The sequence below is a fragment of the Rhea pennata genome, chromosome 1 (genome assembly GCF_028389875.1).
Source record: "Rhea pennata isolate bPtePen1 chromosome 1, bPtePen1.pri, whole genome shotgun sequence".
Taxonomy (NCBI): Eukaryota; Metazoa; Chordata; class Aves; order Rheiformes; family Rheidae; genus Rhea; species Rhea pennata.
The window spans coordinates 116,539,783-116,561,126 of NC_084663.1; the positions used below are offsets into that span (position 1 = coordinate 116,539,783).

At 44.0% G+C, this 21,344-nt stretch overlaps 1 protein-coding gene and 1 non-coding gene across 2 annotated transcripts; one reads left to right on the forward strand and one right to left on the reverse strand.

The window, feature by feature from the left end:
- Positions 1-6,467: 6,467 nt before the first annotated feature.
- TRNAS-GCU (transfer RNA serine (anticodon GCU)) lies at positions 6,468-6,538 on the forward strand. Its single transcript has one exon. It is a non-coding gene; the product is annotated as a tRNA-Ser (tRNA).
- Positions 6,539-16,045: 9,507 nt separating this feature from the next.
- MIS18A (MIS18 kinetochore protein A) lies at positions 16,046-19,566 on the reverse strand. The gene is made up of 5 exons (XM_062573258.1): positions 19,264-19,566; positions 19,085-19,151; positions 18,870-18,992; positions 17,528-17,621; positions 16,046-16,756 (listed from the first exon to the last, which is right to left on the reverse strand). Exons 1-5 carry the CDS (start codon positions 19,508-19,510, stop codon positions 16,676-16,678), a joined length of 612 nt encoding a protein of 203 aa, XP_062429242.1. The 5' UTR covers positions 19,511-19,566; the 3' UTR covers positions 16,046-16,675.
- Between the last annotated feature and the right edge of the window lie 1,778 nt (positions 19,567-21,344).

The following is a 21,344-nucleotide window of genomic DNA, read 5'->3' on the forward strand; positions in this document are numbered from 1 at the left end:
GCAATATGTCTGGAGATAGATCCCTCTTTGGTTTCCTAGGCACAAAGTCAGTTTTCCTCGCTGCTAGCCATGCCTGTAGCCTTCATCTTTTTAAGTGAGAGGTGATGAGGCTTCTTTCTTTGAGCAAGTTGTTGGTGTATCTTGCACCCGGACTAGTCAAGGCTCATACAAAACTACAGTGGTCTTGTTTTTACTGAAATCAGAGGCCACTGATCCCCTTAGCTGGTACTTCAAGGAAGATGATGGGGCAGCAAGCACTGCGCAGCTTCCCCCTGGCCTGGTCTGCCTTGCTGCCGCATCCAATCCAGATTGCCGTCTCATTGCTGTCTCATTGGTTAAAGACTATATCCTGACTCCATCAAAGCACTCTACAAAGCTTTTCTTGATTTTAACAGAAATGATCAGAGACTCCAGCTCACTCAGTTTTCTCTTTCCTCTCTGGTCTGGTCTTACAGCATCTCTCTGGCATGTGCAAGCAAGGTCTTTCGTTCTTAATCTTTGAAGGCCTTCATCTACCTTTGCAACAGAGTAGAAAAGCTTTGGAGGGCAGAGGGGCGAAAGAATGACTCACTATATCGGCTGAATTTGACTTAACTGTTCTAGAGCCATAAAGCAGCACAAATACCTCAAGCCCAAATATCTGAAAGGAGAAGTCAGGCAGACTTCTAACTGGAACTGCTGGAGACAGTGCGTTCTTATTACGTCCCATCCCCAGCAGAATGGGGAGAACATCTAGTCGTGGTAACTAGTTAGATTTTAGGACACTCATCACAAAACTGAACATGCGGTCAGAAAGCTACAGGATTTCTCTTGGATTGATAACTATTCTGATCCCTGCTGCCTTTGCCAAAATCATGATAACTCTAGCTGCTCCATGTCCTCTGTCACCCCCTTAGCCGATGTGAGCGCTCACGTGCTGCCATTCTTCTGAAGCAATATGAGCGCACAACGTATAATGATTTATTTCTGCATGGTTTTTGCTCAGTAGGAAAAGACTACGCATTGCTTCCCCACTCCACTGCTGAATGTCACACAGTTTGTAGCCCTCAGTTACCTCGGAGACTCTAATTCCTTCCATCAAAAAGGCCACTACAGGGAGAGACAGATTGTCAGATGGACAGGCAAACCCATCTCCACAGGTTAAAAAAAAAAAATCACAAGAACTGGCATAACACATGTGCAGTGCATTCAAATGCGAATTTGTATAAGATGCAAACCAGTGTGACTGGACAGTTGCACCTGGCTCTCCCATGTACCACTCCAGCATTTGGTGAAGAGCTCCCCAGGAAACACCCATCCATCCTTTGTTATGCTTCCAGAGGGAGGCACTTGGATCGCAGCAGATGAGTGTAAAAACAGTTTGGGAAGAAATTGCCTACTTGTTCCATCCTGATAGGGAACTAACCTCCACGTACATCTGACAGAAAGCTGTATGTTTTCAATGTGTTCCCGTCTGCTAAGCAAACACTCAAGGAAGGCCATCTTTTGTGCAGCTTGGAGAAATTCCAACAACTTGATAAAACGTGATGGCTGTGACATAAAAAATCCTGAAGGAAAAGATAACTTGGAGTGATCTCCCTACTGACTGACACATGGCAGTGAGCGTTGCACATTTCCTTCGGCTCCTGTGCTTTACCATAATTCTTCTTTAAGAGATCTTATCATACAAAGCAAAGAACAAATTCACCATTATTTTGTTGTGAGATGCCAACTTACTTGCAGTATATATCTAATTCAAATTGTGTTTGTCCTCATTTCTTTCTTTTTCTCTGAGAAGGAAGGAAGGAAGGGAGTTATTGCTGTACTGATAACCAGTGTTGATAAATAGTCAAATAATGAAGCATCTTCAAAGTTCACTTCAGTAACAGATTCACTGATCCTCCTTCCCCTACCATCACTGATAGTATCCCCTGGTTTCAAAACAGCACTGTCCTAAGCTATCAGAATAAGAAAATCAGAATGAACCCAAGTGGAAAGCAAGACTTACCCATGCAGGTTAAAGAGAGCAAAACACGCATTTTAAGCTAAATAGAGTAAAGTAGAGAAAAGTAATTGAATGGACTGAATTATTCAATACTGCTGAAAATTGAGTTATTCAAGTTTTGTATAGAATATTTGCAAATTTTGACTTGTAACTATTGTCTTTCTTTGAGAAAGACTTCATACAAGTCTGAAAAGCACAGAAGGACAGTTTAAAAGCAATCCTCATGACCGGGCTGCGTGGGCGTTATTCTCCATCACCGTTGTCTCTGTCAGACAACCCCTACCAGAAGAGAGACCACAAGTGACAGGGGTGATAAACAGGACTAGATTCTCTCTCTCCTATTCACATGGAGGCTCACAAAGACCTCTTGAAGCAACCAAACCAAACCACTAGCAAAGTCGTCCCAGAAGAAATCAGGTTAGCATTCAACTCTTGAACCCTCCTACAAACCATAACACTAGCTCTGCATAGTTTTGGCTGCACTCATGATGAAAGCTCTTCTTTTCTGTTATCTTTTCTTTTCTTTCTTTTTCTTTCTCTTTCTTTTCTTTTCTTTTCTTTTCCTTTCCTTTCCTTTCCTTTCCTTTCCTTTCCTTTCCTTTCCTTTCCTTTCCTTTCCTTTCCTTTCCTTTCCTTTCTTTTCTTTTCATTTTTTTTTTTTTTTTTTGGAAAGATGTGAAGGAAAAGATCCGGCAATAGTACCCAATGTCCTTTAGCCTGTCCTCCCCACTGATCCAAAAGACTGCAGGAGAAAACAGCATCCTGACAAGTACTGCTTCCATCTTGTACTTTGTGACTAGAAGCAAGCTCCTAAAGCTTGCTCCTTTAGAAATACGAGATGAATGAAGCAAGGAAGGTATGAGAGACTAGCTCTTCTCCACTCCCACAGGAAAGCACCCTCTTCAGTCTCTGAAAGTCACTTTTCCAATACAGCATCCTGAGTCTCAAAAGTGCAACAGGTTGTGCTTTCACAACCCAATCCTGTTCCCGCTGAAAGAAGGAGGGAAGATATTCATGTGCTATAATGGAGCAGGGCTCGTGACTGGTGCAAACCAGCAAGGTTCCTGTACAGGCAGGCCGATCCTACCGGGAGCACAGATCCCGAGGACTGGGGCGCATTGGAGAGGCAGCAGGTGAGAGGCACAGTTATTAAAGGCCATATTGTTAATGCAGCTAAAGGCGGACGGCATCTCCGCTGGAGGGACTGCAAACCTCTGAAGAGCTTCTGAACATCCTGCGAGTTTCAATGACCCTTTCAACGCTTTAGTGATTTTGCCCTTCAGTCACAACTCAACCACTTTAAAAGTGCGGGAAGCCTACTCTCTATGAAAGAGAGTGTTTCTCCAGTCTATACAAGATAATAATTTCAGTTAGCTTTCTTTTTTTTTTTTTTTTCCATCAAGTGTAATTTTTGCAAGACAGAAATCCAGAAGGAAGATAATGGACTTCGCCAGAGTCTCTGTAAGGTTTGAAGGACTTGCATGACTTCCATGTGGAAATAGTTTTTTTCAAGCAGTTACTCTACTTGAGTGTGTATTTTGATCACTGTGAAAATTATCATCAGTGGTAAATTATTGTCAGGATGCCCCAGCCAGGGTCAGGGTTTCATTCACCGGAGCGGTGACTGTCAGCTGGAGGGGAGCAGCAAATGAAAGGGAGGTAAGGGAGAGGAAAGACTGGGAAAAGATTGTGTGATTGCAGAGGAGCGGGCAGGCACAAGCTGGGAAAAGATTTTCTAAAAAGTATAGTGGTTGCATACCAATACAGAAACGCTGTAGCCACCAGCATCCCCCAGTGGCTTTTTGTTATTTGTACATTCATGCACATGCAAGCTCCCTTGAGGAAGGGAGCACGAGAAGCAACACACCAAGCTGCGGTATAACCTCCTTGAAGTGTGCAGGATACAGTGGTAACTGGCTCTGTTATCATCTCCAGAGATTAGATGCTTCTCAGAAAATTACAACCTCTCTTCTCCTCCCTCCAGATACAGCAGCCAGCTGTGGGGTCTAAGCTCCCAAAATATGGAAAGCCATTTACTGACAGACTTACCATTGTGTTGTCTGTGTTTTCAAATATAACATTCACTTCCCCCAAGCAAAGCAGAGAGAAAAAATAAAAGAAAAAGTAATAAAAAAATAGTATTAAAGGGGATGGATTTGAACATCCCCCAAAGAACCCACTTTGTAACACCACAACTCTTAAAAGCAAAACGGACAGCAATTTAAAAAAATTACTAGGGCTCTTACTGCAACTATTCTGAAGTATATTTAAGAAGCCAAAGAGGAAGCAGAAACTGGGAGATGCCTTCTGGATTAGCAGTGAATAATATCTTGCCAGCAGGAAAAGTCTCGTGCAGACCTGAGGCAACACTAGCTCCAGGTCAGTGCACAGGGAGATGCCGAAGCTGAAGCGCTGGCCCCGCACCAGTCAGCAGATGTTCAACATCTCATCGATTCCAGCAGACACAATATTTCCTCCCCTGGGTGCTGGTGGCTACCTCCTTAGCTTGATGGTCAAGATAGAAAAAAGCTTCTGGGAAAATGCTTTTTCTGGCATTTAAGATACTTTGGGCTTTTTTCTGAGCAACCCCCTCAGGGCTGGCTATCAGCTCTGTGTCAGCCTTGTCAGTGCTGCTCTCTGCTTCACCGAAAGCCTCTGCTCCAAGTCCTGTAGGAACCTGTAGGACATCTTTCAGTGTTTCCTGATCAAATTTACAAGCACAAAGATGTTTAATGAACTTTGAAAATGGTATTTTCTCTTCTCTGTAGAATTGGATCTTCCTCTGAATGACAGGCCCATGACACCTTGAATTGTCTGGGGCCTTCCTTCTTGCTCACTGGCAAGCTTTTTCTCTTGGATGGATACATCGTTCTTTTAAAAGCTGTGTTTTATCCCAACAGGTGCTGGATTTGGCAATGGTAAGTGTCATATGCATGGGTTTCTTTAGCTTAGGCCAGTAATTCTCTACCCTGGCAGAGAGCAGAAGAAGCTGAAGGATGTATATTGCTGTTGTGTGTTGCAAACGTCATAACTACAGTAAATTGGCTCAGAGAAATTAAATCTGATTCAGCCTAACACAGGGGCCAGGTCCCAGCTGCCCTTGTCTTGGAGTATTTGACAGTCCACTCTGTTCTGCCATGTTCCTCTGTTGTGCCCCTATGGAGGCCGCTCTTCCCTCAGGCTGTGTCCTCAGGTACTATGGGCTCACTCCAGGGAAGTTTTTTCCCCACCTCAAACTCCCCCTTTGTAAGGGGAGCAGCCACTTGAAGGGCAGGAGCTTCATCTGGACTCCAAAGAGGCCACAACCACCACCATCATGACTATCACTACCCTCTTTCTGTGCTAAACATCTGACCTCTGGCAGATGCCCATCCATCAGCAGCTCGTTCACCCTTTGTCACCACTGTGCCACCCCAAAAAGCACCAGGACCCCATACCAGATCTGCACACCTTGAGACAGCAGTGTCCTGCAGGAAGGCAGCTCCTGGAGACACCACAACCACAGCCAGTCCTGGTAGGGATAATGAGATCAGAGAAATGATTGAGAGGAGACATACTAGAAACTCCCACCCTTTACTTCCAAGTACTTCCCAGTGGGTGTGCATGAGGTTTGGACCAGTGCACGGTCAAAACAAATGCTGTAAGTCTGGGTAAAAGGCAATGAAGGTCTCAGGGGTGGTGGTGGTGGAGCTAAAGAGGAGTGATGCCATCCTGAAGCAGAGCTAGGCAGAGCCACATCCTCCTCCCCGTGCATGGTGTGGCCTTACACCAGGGACAGAGACAGCCCTGGGCAAGAGTGATGCTAGTGACAAGGGACCAGGGAGGCCACAGCTCTTGGCAGCCAGGGTGTCTTTGCTCACACAGTTGTTGAGGGCCCACCAAGCATGTGGACAGCAGAGGAGAGGCCTGGCTCAAATCTAACACCCTTCGCTGTGGAGCAAGGGAGAGGCGAATGGAAGCAAGCTTTGTAATAGCCCCTGTGTTTACCCTGACACAACAAAATTATCTTTTACATCTGGTCAGGCTTGTGAGTGGCTGATGGTTGTGACTGTTTACTCATGAAGTTAATCTTTTTCTTTTCTTTTTTTATTACTCTTAAAGGCCAAGGAGGTATGTCTGGCCAAAAGCTGTGTTTAAAATATCTGCTCAAGCTCCCTTTTCATGCAGAGTAATGTCTGTACGGTATTATCTGACTTCTGTGCTGACACAGTGTCCAGTGATGGGGCAACATGCCCATGGTTTCTCCTCAAGGTTTCTCCTGTGCATGTCCTCAGATCAGACAGGCTCGACCATTTCAAAAGAACGGTACATGAGTAGGGCCTAATACCACTTCCAGTGGACTTCACTGATCTGATCATACAAACACGAGACAACTAGGCATCCTAGTTTTCAGTGAAAATCAATAGCAGTAAACCAGTAAATGGTAAAAATCCATTCAAAAAAAATCTGATCATAGGTTTTTATAGAGGAACACAAGAAACCAGGTTTAGCTCAGTTGGTTAGAGCATGGTGCTGCTAACGCCAAGGTCACAGGTTCAATCCCTGTATGGGCTATGCTAAGGGTTGGACTAGATGGTCTCCAGAGGTCCCTTCCAGCCTTACCATTCTATGATTCCTAAATGTGAATTAGATGTATACTTGCGAAACACACACTCTGTGCCAGTTTTATGCCTCTCAGATTCCTACTGTGGCCGTGGCAGAGGGAGGATATGCAACAAGGGCAAAAGAGAAAACAAAAATGATAGTTTGGGGAAAACCCATTTCTACAAAATCGTGAATTCCAGACTGAAGTTCACAGTTTCAGAGATGGTTTTCCATGTGCATAATGACATTAGATTGCACCAGCCCTCCCAGGTTCAGGAAGAAAAGATTGCTCCTGCCTAATATTGAGGTCATAAGGGCTGTCGGCAACAGAGGCATCTTGGTGTGAGGAGAAAACAGAGCATCGCGGGCAGAGACCACTGCTCTGGTAAGGTCCCTGGTGGCAGCAGAGGAGCGCGAGCAAGGTGGAAGGGCTGGGGGTTGCCGGCAGCACATGCGCTTCTCCGAGCAGCTCCTGGGAAAGGGCACAAGACTGCCGGCGCTGGAGATCAAGGAGGGAGAAAACCCCCCGCGGGCCTTTCTGGTGGCCACAGGTCCTCCTGTGACTCCTCCACGGGGCGTTTGGCCACCGCACGGGTTTGGCAGTGCCGAGCAGTGGGAGCGCCTGCGTCGCGGGTGGCACGACCAGCGGAGCAGGGTTGGTGCAGGCTTGAGATGTGGCTGCCACTACCCCACTCCCACCGTGAAGAAAAGGTTGGATTGGTACCTGAACAAGGACCCTTCTGGGGGCCAAAGGGACACTGGCCTAGATAAAAGAAGCAACTTTAGCCCCCCCCCCCTTTTTTTTTTAATAGCAGCACCAGGGCAGCAGGGACCTGCGTGGCTAGACGAAGCCAGTCCTCTGCATTTAGCAGGGCTGGCAAGGAGGTGCTTTCAGAAAAGGTTTCTTCCGATGGCACGCAAGCGGGAAGAGCTTGTGCATTTGCAAACTGCTCACCAGCCTTGCTAATTCCTGCTCAAACCCGAAGCTTTGTAGGCTTAAGCCTCCTTTCTCATCAGCCGCTTTCAGAAAAGCCCTGCTGGCCTGGTATAATACAGATCTTTGCTCTGTGCAGGGCTTGAAGAACAGTCATTAAAACCCAGCGGTCGTTTCAGGGGGCAATCGCTTTTCAGGGGTTCAGCTTAAACCCAGTGCTCTTCTATGGGTGCGTGTTACTCAGCGCTAATACAAGGTCACGGAAATTGGTGCTTTGAGAAACGCAGAAAACAACTGGAGTGGGAACAAGAAGGCCCTGTTGTTCCTCATCCAGGAGTCACTGCGTGAAGTCGCTGTGTCCCAAGGTATTTTTAAATACACGATCAGTGGGTAGATGCTTCGGTCCTTTCAGGAACTCGATATTCTGGGAGCTGTTTGAGACTTGCCAGCAGTGTTAATTAGCCTGAGGTTAAGGGCGCGCAGTTTGTCATTTGAAACCCAGGTTGGGGGGCTCCTTTTCTAGATTATCACAATGCCAGCAAATACTAAGTTTTGCTCTGTTTGTAAAATCCCTACAGGAGCAAGTGTTCATGTTTTCTACCTCACCTTGATTTGCTTGGTAAAAATCAGCTATATGGGTTTTGTTTCCGTCTGATCGTGGCAACTCCCTTCTCAGTATGGATTAAATGAATGCTTGCTAAGATTTATTGCTTCTGTAACACCTCATGTATTGGAAGCAAAAGACAGATATAAGCCCCAATTTACTCCCAAGATTAGAAAAATCTGTATTATTCGGGGGGGGGGGGGGTTCAGCGAAAGCATCACTGGAATAATAGCACAACCTCCGTACGGAACCCCCAGGGGAGGAACAGATGAGAGTCCTGCAGACTCCTTTGTGGCTCAGTCATAATAGTTTGGAGTCTAAATGGTATTTTTTCAACAAACCTGCACCTCCTACCTTCAAGCAGCAACGCGGGGCAGCTGGCAGCCTCCAGCTAGGCTGCGCATTCACCCTGAAAAGCAAATGGGGGAAGAAAAAAGGCAAAAAAAAAAAAAAAAAAAAAAAAGGGGAAAGAAAGAAAAAGGAAAAAAAAAGGCAGTTTGTAGCAAGAATCAGAGTCCTGAGTGAGCAGAGTGATTTGGAGAGAGCAAAATCCTAACTGTCGCTGCTAAGCAGCAGCAAAATCTCTTATGGAGATGTGCCCTCTCCCGGCCTCGCTGGGGAAGCGTGGGGAGGCCGCGGGCGCTGGGGTCACGGGCGCCGCGGGGAGGTTTGGGAGCCGGTATTTCTCTGCTGTAGTACTGGTAAGCAAAGAAATGGGATGGATATCAACCTGGCCAGCATATGTTAACAAGAGAAGTCCTTTGGGTCAAGATCTAAATAAATAGAGGGGTTGCCTAAAGCTGAGCTCCCAAACGGCTACTTAAGCATTGGGTTTTTTTTTCACAAGTGCTGGTGCACCTGAGCCTGCGCTGGGCTGCATCCCCTCAGGCTTCAGCTGAAAGGCTGCCAGTGCCTTGAAAGGCGCACCGGCTCTTTAGATGCCTGCGGATGGCTATCCAAACCCGGCCCGCAAGCCCCGTTTTGCTGTTGCTGCTTTTGCTGTTTGTTGCATTAGCAGTTTCTGCTCCTCAGGAACGAGCTGACCGGCAGCACTGAAACTTCTGTTTCCCGGACAAGCTAAACAGTTTTAATGCTGAAACTCTTTACTGAAACGAAGCATGTTTTCCTGCCCTTCAGACCTTCCCATGGGCTTTTCAGCATCACCAGCCCTCCCAAACCACGGACCTCAAAGAGGAACAGGGTTTTCCAGGAGCATTTCTTCCCACGCCTGTCACCCAGGCAGCCCCTCTGTCCTTCCTCCTGTCTTTAAACTGTGGTCGAGACTTCTTTAAAGTAAAAGCATCTTCTTTATCTAGAACAGCTGTCATTTAGGAGCTTCTAAGACATCCTTCCACCTCTCTAACTGAGGAATTGCTCCCGTCCGCCTGCAGTATTCCTTCTCCCTGGACAGAGCACGGCCTCCTGAGCTGCTCCCTTTAATTGCGGCAGGCCCTGGAGGCGTCTCTTCTGCGACAGAGCAACGGCTAGTGAGCTTCAGAGTCAGTTCACATTATTTAATTCTTCCAGCTTAAACGTCGTGAGAAACATTTCCGTTTCTAATCCTTTCATAGCACACACTTATCAGAGAAGAAAACTGCACGGAAAAGGGTTTTGAAACGTTTAATGTGAAGTGGCTCTACCAACGGAGCGCATTCATTGATGCTGTAGAGTAACATAACATTGTTTAGGTAGTCTGGTGTGGCTGAAAATAAGTCAGGGAAGCCAAATGAGTTTGTGTTTTAATTCCTTATTATCTGAACCTTCTACTTTCAGGGCTGAAAGATTTGGGGAGAGTTTTCTCTCAGTTTACAAAAGGCTTGCAACAAATCTTCCCTGTCGCCCTAGTATATGAACTAGCCCTTGGGGCTAAAGGGGGAAATGTAGCAAAGAGTGAAAACAATGGGACCTTTCCTGATTTACGGCCTCAGTGCTTTTGTCCCAGCTGTAAGCACCAAGCCCTGCACTATAAAATTACATGAGTTTTGTCTCCTGGGTGACTTGGCTGAGCTCAGTGTTCTTGTTAATTTAAAAAGAAAGAAAGAAAAAAGATGGTGTTTCTACACTCGTTTTCAAGCTGACAACTATGCTCCGTTCCTCTGGCCACGTGCCATGAAGCCGCGTGAGACGTACAGAAGAACTGCCCAGATGGTGCCATGCTGCTCAGCATTGTAGAAATGAGCCATACTTCTGTCGGCACCCCGTAGCGCAGTAAACGTGGCATCGCCATTGCTATTAGCAGGCCACAGACCATGTATTTGCATGGCAGTACAAATCTTTAGGGCTTGTCTGCTCTTGAACTTCCTTAGCTCGGTTATAGCTGTAACAGCACATTGCCAATGACTGTAGTCTGATCTGCTGGCTGCAATGGCAAAATTCTCCAACAGGCAGCCAACCAATGTCTAACTTGGATTTAGTTTTAGTTTAGTTTTGTGTAACTGTGTGGTTATTACCCAAAAGCATTATATGGTAACAGACTAATAAAATTAAGTGACCACTAACTATATCGCTAGACTTGTGGGCCAGGCAGAAAGAAGTGTTAGCAAGCAGCTGCTTGGAAATGTGTAAGAATAGCATCAAGCTGTCCCAGCACAGAGGAGAAAGAAACCTGCCACCACCAGCATCAGCGCATTACCTGGTGAAGTGCTGGGACACCAGCAAATCACTGCAACACCCCGCCTGTGGGAACAGAGCCCCTGCTCTCGGATCAGGAGTGCTCGGGTGAGCAGCACAGCAGAGGAGAGGAGCAGATAATCGAAAGTCTGTGTAAACAGTTTTAATTGCATTATTAATGGAAATTAGCAATAATTGGATAATTTGAAGAGAACACATTAATATCCTTGTAACTGAGCTAATAGTAGCTGCATGCTAGATTGTTAAAGCATTAATTGTACCAACAACCAGTTCTAATTCCTAACTCCGTATAAAAGGAGCCAATGTTCCCTTTGAGTGCAATACTACCAGTTCTTGCAGCTTATATGGCTATCAAATAAAAAACAACCACTATTTATCTCTTTTGGTTGCTTTCTTTATTTTAACTTTTTTCACTGATCATTTTTATTGATTTTATCTTTCTCATTTCTGTTCAGGTATAGAATATATTTTTCTGTGATCCTTTCCTGCCTTCAAGCCCTGAGCCCAAGAATTTTCTAAGGAGCTACTGCCTTGCTTATGTAAAGGACTTGAAACTACCTGTGCACAATCCACATTCCAGAGTAGTTCCCCATACAGAAGCACAGTGTGGGAATAAAAGCTACTTTATTCCAGAATCATAATCTGCTTGGTCAGCTTACTCCCTGGTAGCTGTATCTGCAGCTTCCCTACATACACAAGACCTAAAGGAATCTGATATTCAAGTCTCACCTCAACGAAACTGCTTCAGGTGCTGTGCTCCTTTTGGAAGCTGCACATCTATTTTTCCCTGCATACTCTCTCAATATCATACTTTCCTGTCGGGAGAGGCAATGTGCCGATTTTCTCTTCTTTACCTTCTGCTCCCGCACACTTTCTCCAGCTCTGGTTCTTTTCCTGCTCTTCTTTATCCTGTCAGCTGGGAAGGAAGGGAAACACGCACTGATGGAAGTAGCTGAGTAGTTGCAGGTAGCCAATTTTCAAAGCCTAAGTGCACTAACCGACAGGTCACCAGCAGATGCTGGGCATGGGCAGCTCCTGCTGCTCGTCTCACTTCGCACATCCAGCTCTGGTCTCTAAACTAGAGCACCACCTTTAGTCAGGGGAGAAGTCTCTTCTTCTCTCTCTGCTGAGGACACAAGGGTCCTGACATCCTGGTCTAGAAACCTCAGTCAGGGGTTGTTCTCTCTCTTGAATGTTCATCGAACCTCGGTACAGCCGTAAAAGTGGCCCCCATCTCCATCCCAGTTCCCACTTCTCCTAACTCCCATGAAATCCATCCCACCTGAAGTAGCAGTTGTGTGTTGTATTTGCTTTTCTTTCCTTTCCTTATGTCCTATCAGAGTCATCTCTTTCTTCCCTGCTCAGTCTCTTTCCAGGAAGCCCCAGGTGTTTCCATGTTTCTTTAAGCTTGGTAATTACCAGCAGCGGTTGCCATTTACAGCTACTACTGCTGGACTTCTGCAGCTTATCATACAGTGCACAGCTAATAATTTCCTATGCGTTTTCCAAATTTTCTTTAGAGCAGAACTCACATCCAACCAGAACATTAATTATCGCTCATTTCTTGCTTATTATCTCTATTGCTTTTATTACCAAAACAAACACTACTCAACAGCCAGGAAACAGGAGAGTTTTGAGAATCTCACCTTTTAGACCTCTCCTGAAACCAAGAGTTACAACTACCATCCAGATCAGCAAAGAGCTACTACTCTCAATAAAGAAAATTGCCCATCTATGACAGATCTTCACAAGAAGGTATGTCAAACCTCCGCAGCAAGCGTCAGTTTGGAAGTTTAATGAAAATAATCTCTACCTAATCTAGGAAGTTTAGCATAACCTGAACCTTTTGATGTAATCAAAATCAATCAGTGACTCTGTCCCTGACCTTAGGAAATTATCTTGGCAGAACTGAAATCCCAATGTACAGTAGCTAGATAAGTGTTACCTGTAACAAAGGTAAATACACCTGAACAGGCCACCATATACCAAAACTCAACATGGAGGTTGCTAATCATCCCTGCTGGCTGTTTCACTTCTGCGTAAAGGAAAGGTTGTTCTCATGTTCCTCCTTCAGCCTCCCTAGGCCTTCGCCAATAAGTGCGTCTGTGCTGCTAAATGGCTTTGCAGACCATGCAGCAGCAGTTCCACGTGGTTAGCCCGACTATCACACAGCAACTTTCCCAAGAGCCTGACAAGATCAAGGGCCTTGGTCGGCTGGACTTCACCTGCGTGGATAATGCACACACATCATGTATTCTTGTTCCCAGAACACGCCATTCACAGGGCGATCATCAAAGCTGATGCACGCTGGTGTTTTACAAGACGTTTATCATCAACAGAGGTTTTTGGAAAATGTCTTCGAAGCCATACACAAAGGTCAGGTCAGCACTACCTGGAACTAAAGAAATAGATGTTTGGGCTTTTTCCTTTAAGTTAAGCAGTTAAAGGGTGTAACCAGCGTTTCAGACACTGATACTTCAGCAAGCAAGTCTCTACAGTCAGAAAAGGAACGATAGGACCAACTAACAAGCAAGTGGGTCGCACTTATAAACTGGAGTTAGGAGGAACTCTGAAAGCATTAAGATGAGAAACCATTTAAGGCCTGTTCATATTAAGTATAACCTGCTTACTAAAATACAGCCTCTCTGGCTATTCCCTTTTCTCCTTCCATCAAAAAAGCTTATAAACCTTCAATCTCTTCTAGCTAATTCCTAGTTTTTCTCTTTCCTATGCATAGAAAGATCTTTTAAGCACACCCATAATAGCTTTTGTGTTCATCACTGTTTCAATTGACAATTCTATGATTTATCTATTAAAAGCAACAAAGAACATGTGCTATATTATCCATTCTTGAATACTTCTTTATGTACAGAATACATTATTCATCTTCCCCATTCTCATCCCTTTCTGCTAGGGGATTCTGTACACGTAGAAGTCTACTTGCTATCCTTATCAGCATTTTGGGTGTTTATTGTATTAGGTAAAGTATTGTAAAACTTGCATTAGTGAATATTGAACTCTCAATTTTTAAATCATCAGATGACACTTATATTACCGCTTCATCTTTACAAAATGCAGTGAACTACAAAGCACTGCTCTACTTAAAACTAAATCCCTGCTATATTAACTGCACGCAAAGTTTTCAAAAGCTCACCAAAAGAAGTGATGTGCTTTTCCTCACACTACATAATGCAAAGTGCCTGGGACAAGTACAAGAAATTGCCATTGAACAGACAACGTCCCCAAAGGAGGGTTAAGCCTGGATTCAAGGATAGAAACTGAGAAACTGGGCAAAAAAAAGGAACTGTAACCCAGTAACTGGTCCCATTTATTTAGCAAGAATAACACCTTTTGCATATGACTATGTCATGCTGTCATGCTAAGTATCACAAGAGAGATTGACTGATTCTGGTCGACACACTTTAGTATTCCTTAAGATTTGAAAAATGTTCAGATGTACGAAGTATATGTTTCTGCATTTAAACAGAATGAAGTTAAAGGTAATACAAATATGTTTAAGAACTTGATCTGTTAGCTGAACTTCACTGTGAGAGATTTTATTTCAGTTTCTTGAAACAGTATGAATACACAAGCACATACATTTCTCCTCTGCAGACAGATTATCTTTTCGTATGAGATTAATCCTAAATTTAGACTGTTCATTACACACCTTTGCAAAGCAACAGCTGGCAGCCCTGAACACTGTGGAAAAGCTCCTTTAAGATAGTCAGCCTGTTAATGCGCTAAAGCTCCCACCTACAATATGCTAGAAGACATTTTCTAAAAATACAGTGATGGCAAATGCAGGTATTTGATGGAGAAGAGACAAGACTATAACACACTAAACCAAGGAGAGAAATAGTTACTTAATATGCATTTTCAAGACATGTTACCCATGTGTATTCCATTGCAGGAACACATACTGCAATTCAGATTCTTTTTAGTCACATCAGCCTGTGAGCTCAAGTGCATGCCAGGAGGATTATAGCTTTCAAGTTCCTCAATCAATAGGTGTTTTTCTTCCCCACAGCAGCTGGAAAAGAAGGCTAGTTATGGTTTCTACATGCTTAAAATAAACCTGCTTCCCCCTCCTTTTTTTTTTTTTTTAATGCTTGCTCATACATACATACCACTCGATTATATATAGGGACAACACACAGGAGGACACATGGTGCTAGGAATCTACATAAACACATCCCAGAAGGAATTCACCAACTGATGAGGCTATTTAGGGAACTAGCTTTGAACCACAATAAGCAGATTCTCATGTTTAATAGTGCAACAGGTTTAGAGCTACAGGTACTGCTGAGGCCAAACTCTGCTCTTACCGTCAAAGACACATTTAAATTATTTCACCGTGTAATTGAACAAATATAAGAATACACTTAGAAGCTCTCTCCAGGTTGATAACAATTACGCAAATCTCACCCTTCCAAAGGTGATAGCAAGATGGCAAGGGAAGAATGAGGGGAAGGAAAAAAAGGTGGTTGGTCACCACCTTTTTGTCAGAAGATTTGACTAAACAAGTATTTCAAAAAAATATGTAGTAATCCTTTATGGGCTTCCATCCCTGCTCTCACAGTTGCACTGATTTTATTTATATATACACAGTAATATACATACAGTCTCAGAACTTCCATGCAACTAGAGAAAGGGTAACCAAAGAGGCAGGCCTCTCAAGCCATCAAGCATTAGCACTACCAATAAAAATAAAATTCAAGTTTATAGTGAAAGCATCAACCAATCTTCAATTAGAGGGAAAAAAAAAAAAAAAAAAAGCACAACAACAACAAAAACCACACAGTTAATGGACCTTGTATTCAGGCACCCATGATTAAGCCTGTATTACCTAGCAGCATTCATGAATAGAGGCAAACTTATTAGAGAAGAAACTGTTTCCAGAAGTCAGCTTCTAGTTTGATTAGGAAAATCAAGGTAGATTATTTTACTTATTTGCACACAGAAAGACTAACCAAGCCATTGGCAAAGGCCAAAATGAATGCTATTTCAAACCGAAATAGTAATCTGGGAAAAGGAGAATACAAACAAGGAGGGGAGGAAAGTTTTTTTTCCTTTTTTTTTTTTTTTTAATCAGTATGTACCAATATGGTGAAGAACACAGTATAGGTTTTTGGACAAAACTTGAAAACTCACAGTAGCAAAATTGTGTTGAGTAACAGAAGAATCCCTTTTTGAAATGATTCTGCTCTTAGACTGTTACTGTTTTCCTTGTTTTATTTAGAGAGAAAAGAAAAAAACAAACATATCACCACTTTGAACATATACATAATTTAGGAAACCTTGATAATTAGACATATACAGATTTAGAAGATCTAAATCAAATAATTGAAATATCTACACTAAGCAATGAAATGCTTTGACAAGCATACTTCATTTATGTTTTGAGTTCATCATTTAAACATACACTAAGCTTTGCTTAAAGATGCACAGCTATCAATCTTGTTTATATGCATAGCAGAGCTTCAAAAGGAAGAAAATAGTCTTCTTTATGATTACTACATTTCAGCTTTGAGCTGGCAGAAAACAGTTACTGTCTTGTTTCTGTCTGGGAGCAGCACAGGTGACAAAAAGGCTGTGAAGACAAGATGATGCAAGAAGATTTCGAGGGAATCAGGAGAAAAATATGTTACTTTCAGAGATAAAAAATTAAATGTTTGTATATAAACAAAGTCTATAAGAAGCAGTAAAAAAAACACAAAAAAAAACCACACACCCTTATTTTTCTCTCTCGGGTATTCTTAGAGAAGAACTTCTTGTCTATGATGACTTTCAGTCAGCATTGCTCTACCGCAGCATGAGCCACCTGCGTTTCAGCTCTTTGCGTGGCTTTTGCAATGTTCCCATAGATTCCAGAGGATTACAGGTGCAAGATTCATATACATCGTTCTCCAACAGTTAGTTCATATGCAGAAGTTTTTCAGATATTATTATGAAGAGAAGCAAAACCTGATTCAACTACAGTCAGTCTTGCCTCCAGTGCCTTTAATATGGTGTCTGCCTATGAAGTAAAGAGGGAAAGATACTCGGTTAGAAACAGAACTTTCCAAAACAAAGTGTAGACGTCAGTAAGTGTTAGAAGTCAATCATGTTATCAATTCTATTTGATTCTTTCCCCACTATCTTCACAGTCTAAAAGTTTAATCAATTATAATTTGATCTCTCAACACTCTCTAGAATCCGCTGCAATTGTCCTCACACTTTGCTAAGTGTCAGTTCCACACATTCAGCTTCTGCTGCACAAGTATCTGCTTTCAGAGCTAACCTGGTTATCATACAGGAAGGTAGAATTGGGAGCATGTAAGTAGAAACTTTCTTCTATAGAAGTGTTCCAATTACACTTAATAAGTGATGCTTCAATATAAAATAACAACATAAGCAGTAAAATAAATATCAATATCAAATCAATTTACATGCAAGACAGGATTCTACAGAAGAAAATTTCATTAAATCAGAGTTTAAAAAAGTCTAGAGAAGCAAAACAAAGCTACAGGATGCAAGCCATCTTTCTGGTTAGTGACAGAGAGAGATGGGAATCAAACTGTATTTGATTAACAGAAAATACTTATTGAAATTCTAATCAAAGGAAAGCTGCTGAATACCTCAGCTAACACAAGACATTAACGGCATGAAGTGTCACAATGCACAGTGCAGATTAGAAGTGCACAGAATTGGGTCTGACTGACTACAGCTTGCTTTGCAGAAAATATTTAAGGATACAAAAAACTTCCTATCCCATGTACGCAATGGGCAATGCTAGATGAAGTCTTACCCTTTCTAGTGCTTCTTCCAAAACAGCTCGACTCTCAAGAGTTATAGGCTCCTCATCAGTAAGCGCTTGCTTTTCTGAGGATCCTAGAACATAACTGATAGGCTACAGTTTAGATTATGCACTTTTCACTCTGAAGGCAAAAGCACAAATGTAAAACTCATCTATTGTTCTCAACAAGGAGACTAACAAGCTACCAAAGCAGGAGCACGATTCAGCAACAAAAATCTAAGCTTAGTAATCTTGCAAACAAACTATAAAATGGAATGAAGACAAATTTAAGCTCGGAACTACTAATACTTGTATAGAAGCTGGAATTCCAAAAGATAGTCATGAGATCTGATGCTACAGGATAAGGTGAACAGTTATTCCAACATTGAGAAGATTGTTGCACTAGCTGGAAGAAAGTTATCATTACTGCTTCCCCCTTCCTCTTCCTGCCTTCCCCTCTACCCCACAGAAAAAAAAGCCATTCTGTGGCCCTGGTACAGTCTGTTTTATTGCCATGGGAAAAGCAAAACGTTGTAGCAGCTGTGGAAAAAGACCACAAAAAGCCACAACTGTTCAAAGGAGGGAGGAAAACACTGATGTCAATGGAACAAAATAGACTGAAATTTAATGAAAAAGCAGAAACACTAAACAGAGAGAAATAAAGGCTACTTACCCAAACATTAACAAAGTAACAGTGATAAAAACATTCTGGTATGTAGACTTAAAGTATTTAGTAACTACATCTCAAATTAAAACCTGCTTCAAGTGCAATAAACCAAATAAAACCAGTACAATATCATCTCTTCAGTTTCTAGGCAATTGAGTGTTAAGATATACATATATGTATATATATATATATATATCTGTTCTACAGTTCTCTTGCAGTACAGAGTGAGAGCCTCAAGTACACACCAAGTTTCAAGATTCACTTTTGCCTTTTTTTCACATGTAAGCAGTCTGAATTATACCTAAGCCCCTGTGTCTATATTTTCCTCTGATAATACACACTTCTAATTACCTTTAAATACTGAATAGCCCTGACTTGAAGCAACCTTTTGACAGTTAGAGTAGAACACCTACGTTTTAATCAGTCTAGAAGTAACCCCTACTGTTGTTTACCTAGTGTTATTTTTGTGCTAGATATGCAATTTCTTATACAGACATCTAGACACCTCATATTTCCACTTTTCTACAAGAGATGACATTTCTATAACTCTAGCACTGTGATACTAGCAGCAGTAACACAGAAAATTGCTCTGGAAAGAGAGAGCTACCTCTAGATATTCCAGAAATACCAAACTGCAGCAACCACCCATACAATACCTAGAGGCACCAAGAAAACCGCTACCTTTACCTTTCAATCGAGTCAACACTGAAGCAGAACAGGTCTCTCTTGTAGTCGAGGTGCTTTGGCGTGCATCTGTAGATGCTGCCAAGGATTGCTGAGCAGCCAGCACAGGACAAAGTTTCAACCATGCTGTAAGCGAGACATACTTACTTAAAACAGAATAAAAAACGAAGAACCCCCACACCATCGACCTGCGCCCCCGCCGCGACACCGCGCCTCACCATCCGCACTCGCCGGGCCGCTTGGAGAGTTTCTGCTCCTTGTCCACCGAGACGCTCGCGGAGGCACCTGCGCGCAGCCGGGGAGGGACCAACGGTCAGCCGCGGCCGCCGCCAACGGACGCGCGCGCGCGGCGGGAGGCGGGCGGGGAAGGGAGGGGGGGCGGCAGCCCCGCACTCACCGCGCAGCAGGATGCAGCCCGCCTCCTCGTCGTTGGCCACCCAGCTCAGCGTGTCGCCCACCGGCCGCTTGCAGCCGCCGCACAGGAACACCATGGGCAGCAGGTCCTCGGCCGCCCCGCGGCAGCCGCCGCCGCCCTCCTCCTCGGTGGCGGCGGCGGCCTCCCGCGCGCCGTCCGCCTCCAGCAGCGAGAGGGAGGAGTCGGGCCCGGCCGCGGCGCCCGGTGGCGCATACAGCGCGCCCGCCATCGCCTTCAAACGACCCGCGCCGGAAGCCGCAGTGACGCCGCCCCAAGAGCCGCGGCGGCGCGCGAAGCCCGCCCCCAACGGCGCCCCGCCCGGCCGAGGGGGGCGGGGCACGCGCGGCCCCGCCCCGTCTCCTCCCTCCCTCCACCCCCCACCCCTCTCCCGCGCTCAGGCCCCGCCCCGTAGCCGTTGGCGCCGCTAACGGTCGCGGCGGGCAGCGAGGGGCGGCTGGCGGGCGCTCGCCGCCATTGCTGGCGCCCCAGCTGGCCGGGCCTGCTGTCCTTGGGCTCAGAGCGTATCGGGAGGCATGTTAGGAGGGGCCCGAGAGTTCTAACGACGGGAAGACGGAGGAAAAAAAAGCTTGGTGCGGGTTTCGCAGGCCGCTGGGTTTAACCAGTCTGCTTCCTTTTGTTGCTCCCAGTGCAAGTGATGCCCCGGCGTGCTCCCCACCTCAGAGCAGCCCTCAGCGTGCCTCCACGCTGCTGCCAGTCCAGTGCCTGGCCTCGATGAGCAGCCTTGACTTTTCTAGCCACGACACACCCTGTAGATTTTAGGAATGCAATTAAAAGCTCACCACGAAGATATTTTTCTTTTAACATGAGAAATTCTGCTAACTTCGATGAAACGAGTTTGTGTGTGTTTGGCTAGGCACTTACGGTGTTGTGGGCCAAAGGCACTGGGCAGCTCAACTGCCTGTATCTTGACTGGGAGGCTATCTTTCCATCCATTGCCTTGGGGAGAGGTGCAATGAAAAAGCATGCTTTATTTCTGAGGTATTTTATCAGCTCTTACCTATTTTTTTTATGTCTCTGGAAATTCATGAATTTTTTTTACCCTAGCTGTCTTCAGTAGGTCCAGAGTATGTTTCATTATTGCTAGCTTCTGGGAGGTGGGAACACAGTTGGCATGTATCCATCCCATTCTTAGTTTACTTTATATCCATCTCAGTTAAAATATGGTGCGGAATAACGTAATTGCCCACCAGGAAGAGAGGATTGCATTTAAAGGTTGCTGTTACATGTCTGTCCTACATCAATGTTCATTCCTGCTAAATGTTTTTTTTTATTATCAAGGCAGTCCTTGAGCCGCAGGACTCCCAGAGTGATTTACATAGGCATCAGTTATGCAATCTCTTTCTGAGGGCGCTGAAGTACAATGAAACAAAGTATTTGGTTGGAGTCCTGAGCTGATTTAAAATGCACTACTGAAATGGCTAACAGAACAAACTCATCTGAGTACTTCTGGTCTTATGAATATTACTGGGATTATATAGATCCAATTCCAGTAGATGGAAGCAAGTTGAAGGTTAATAAATGTAAGTATTGCAGAGCGGTAGATGCTGATCTGCTGCAGGAAAAATGAGCTAGCTCTCTGACTTATTTTTCTCTTAGAAATAGATGCCGTGCAGGCCTATATATATGTGGTTTGTATGGACGAGTGTCTGCGTTCCAGTTTGTCTTAACCTATGTTCTAATAGCAATTTCTACTAATACCGAAGCTGTTTGATTTATCTTACGGCATTTCAAACTATAAGACTGTTGACATTAACTCTTATTTAGAGGACGGATATTTTTTTAACCATTTGCTAAGTGGGGGGTGTTCATTATCTGCACGCTACCGTCAGAGAAGATGATGGAATGAACAGATCTGTTCGTAAGACTGTAGTGTTTTTCTCTTGGAGAGTAAGACTTATGCTAGAACTGATCTAAATACATTTAGAGCCTTAAAAAAGGAATAAGTTCATGCTTTCACCAACCAGGAACAACAAACTGAAAACATATTCTATTACTTTTCTTCCTTTGAGCTTTTATGCGGCATCCATCTCTAAGTAATTCTA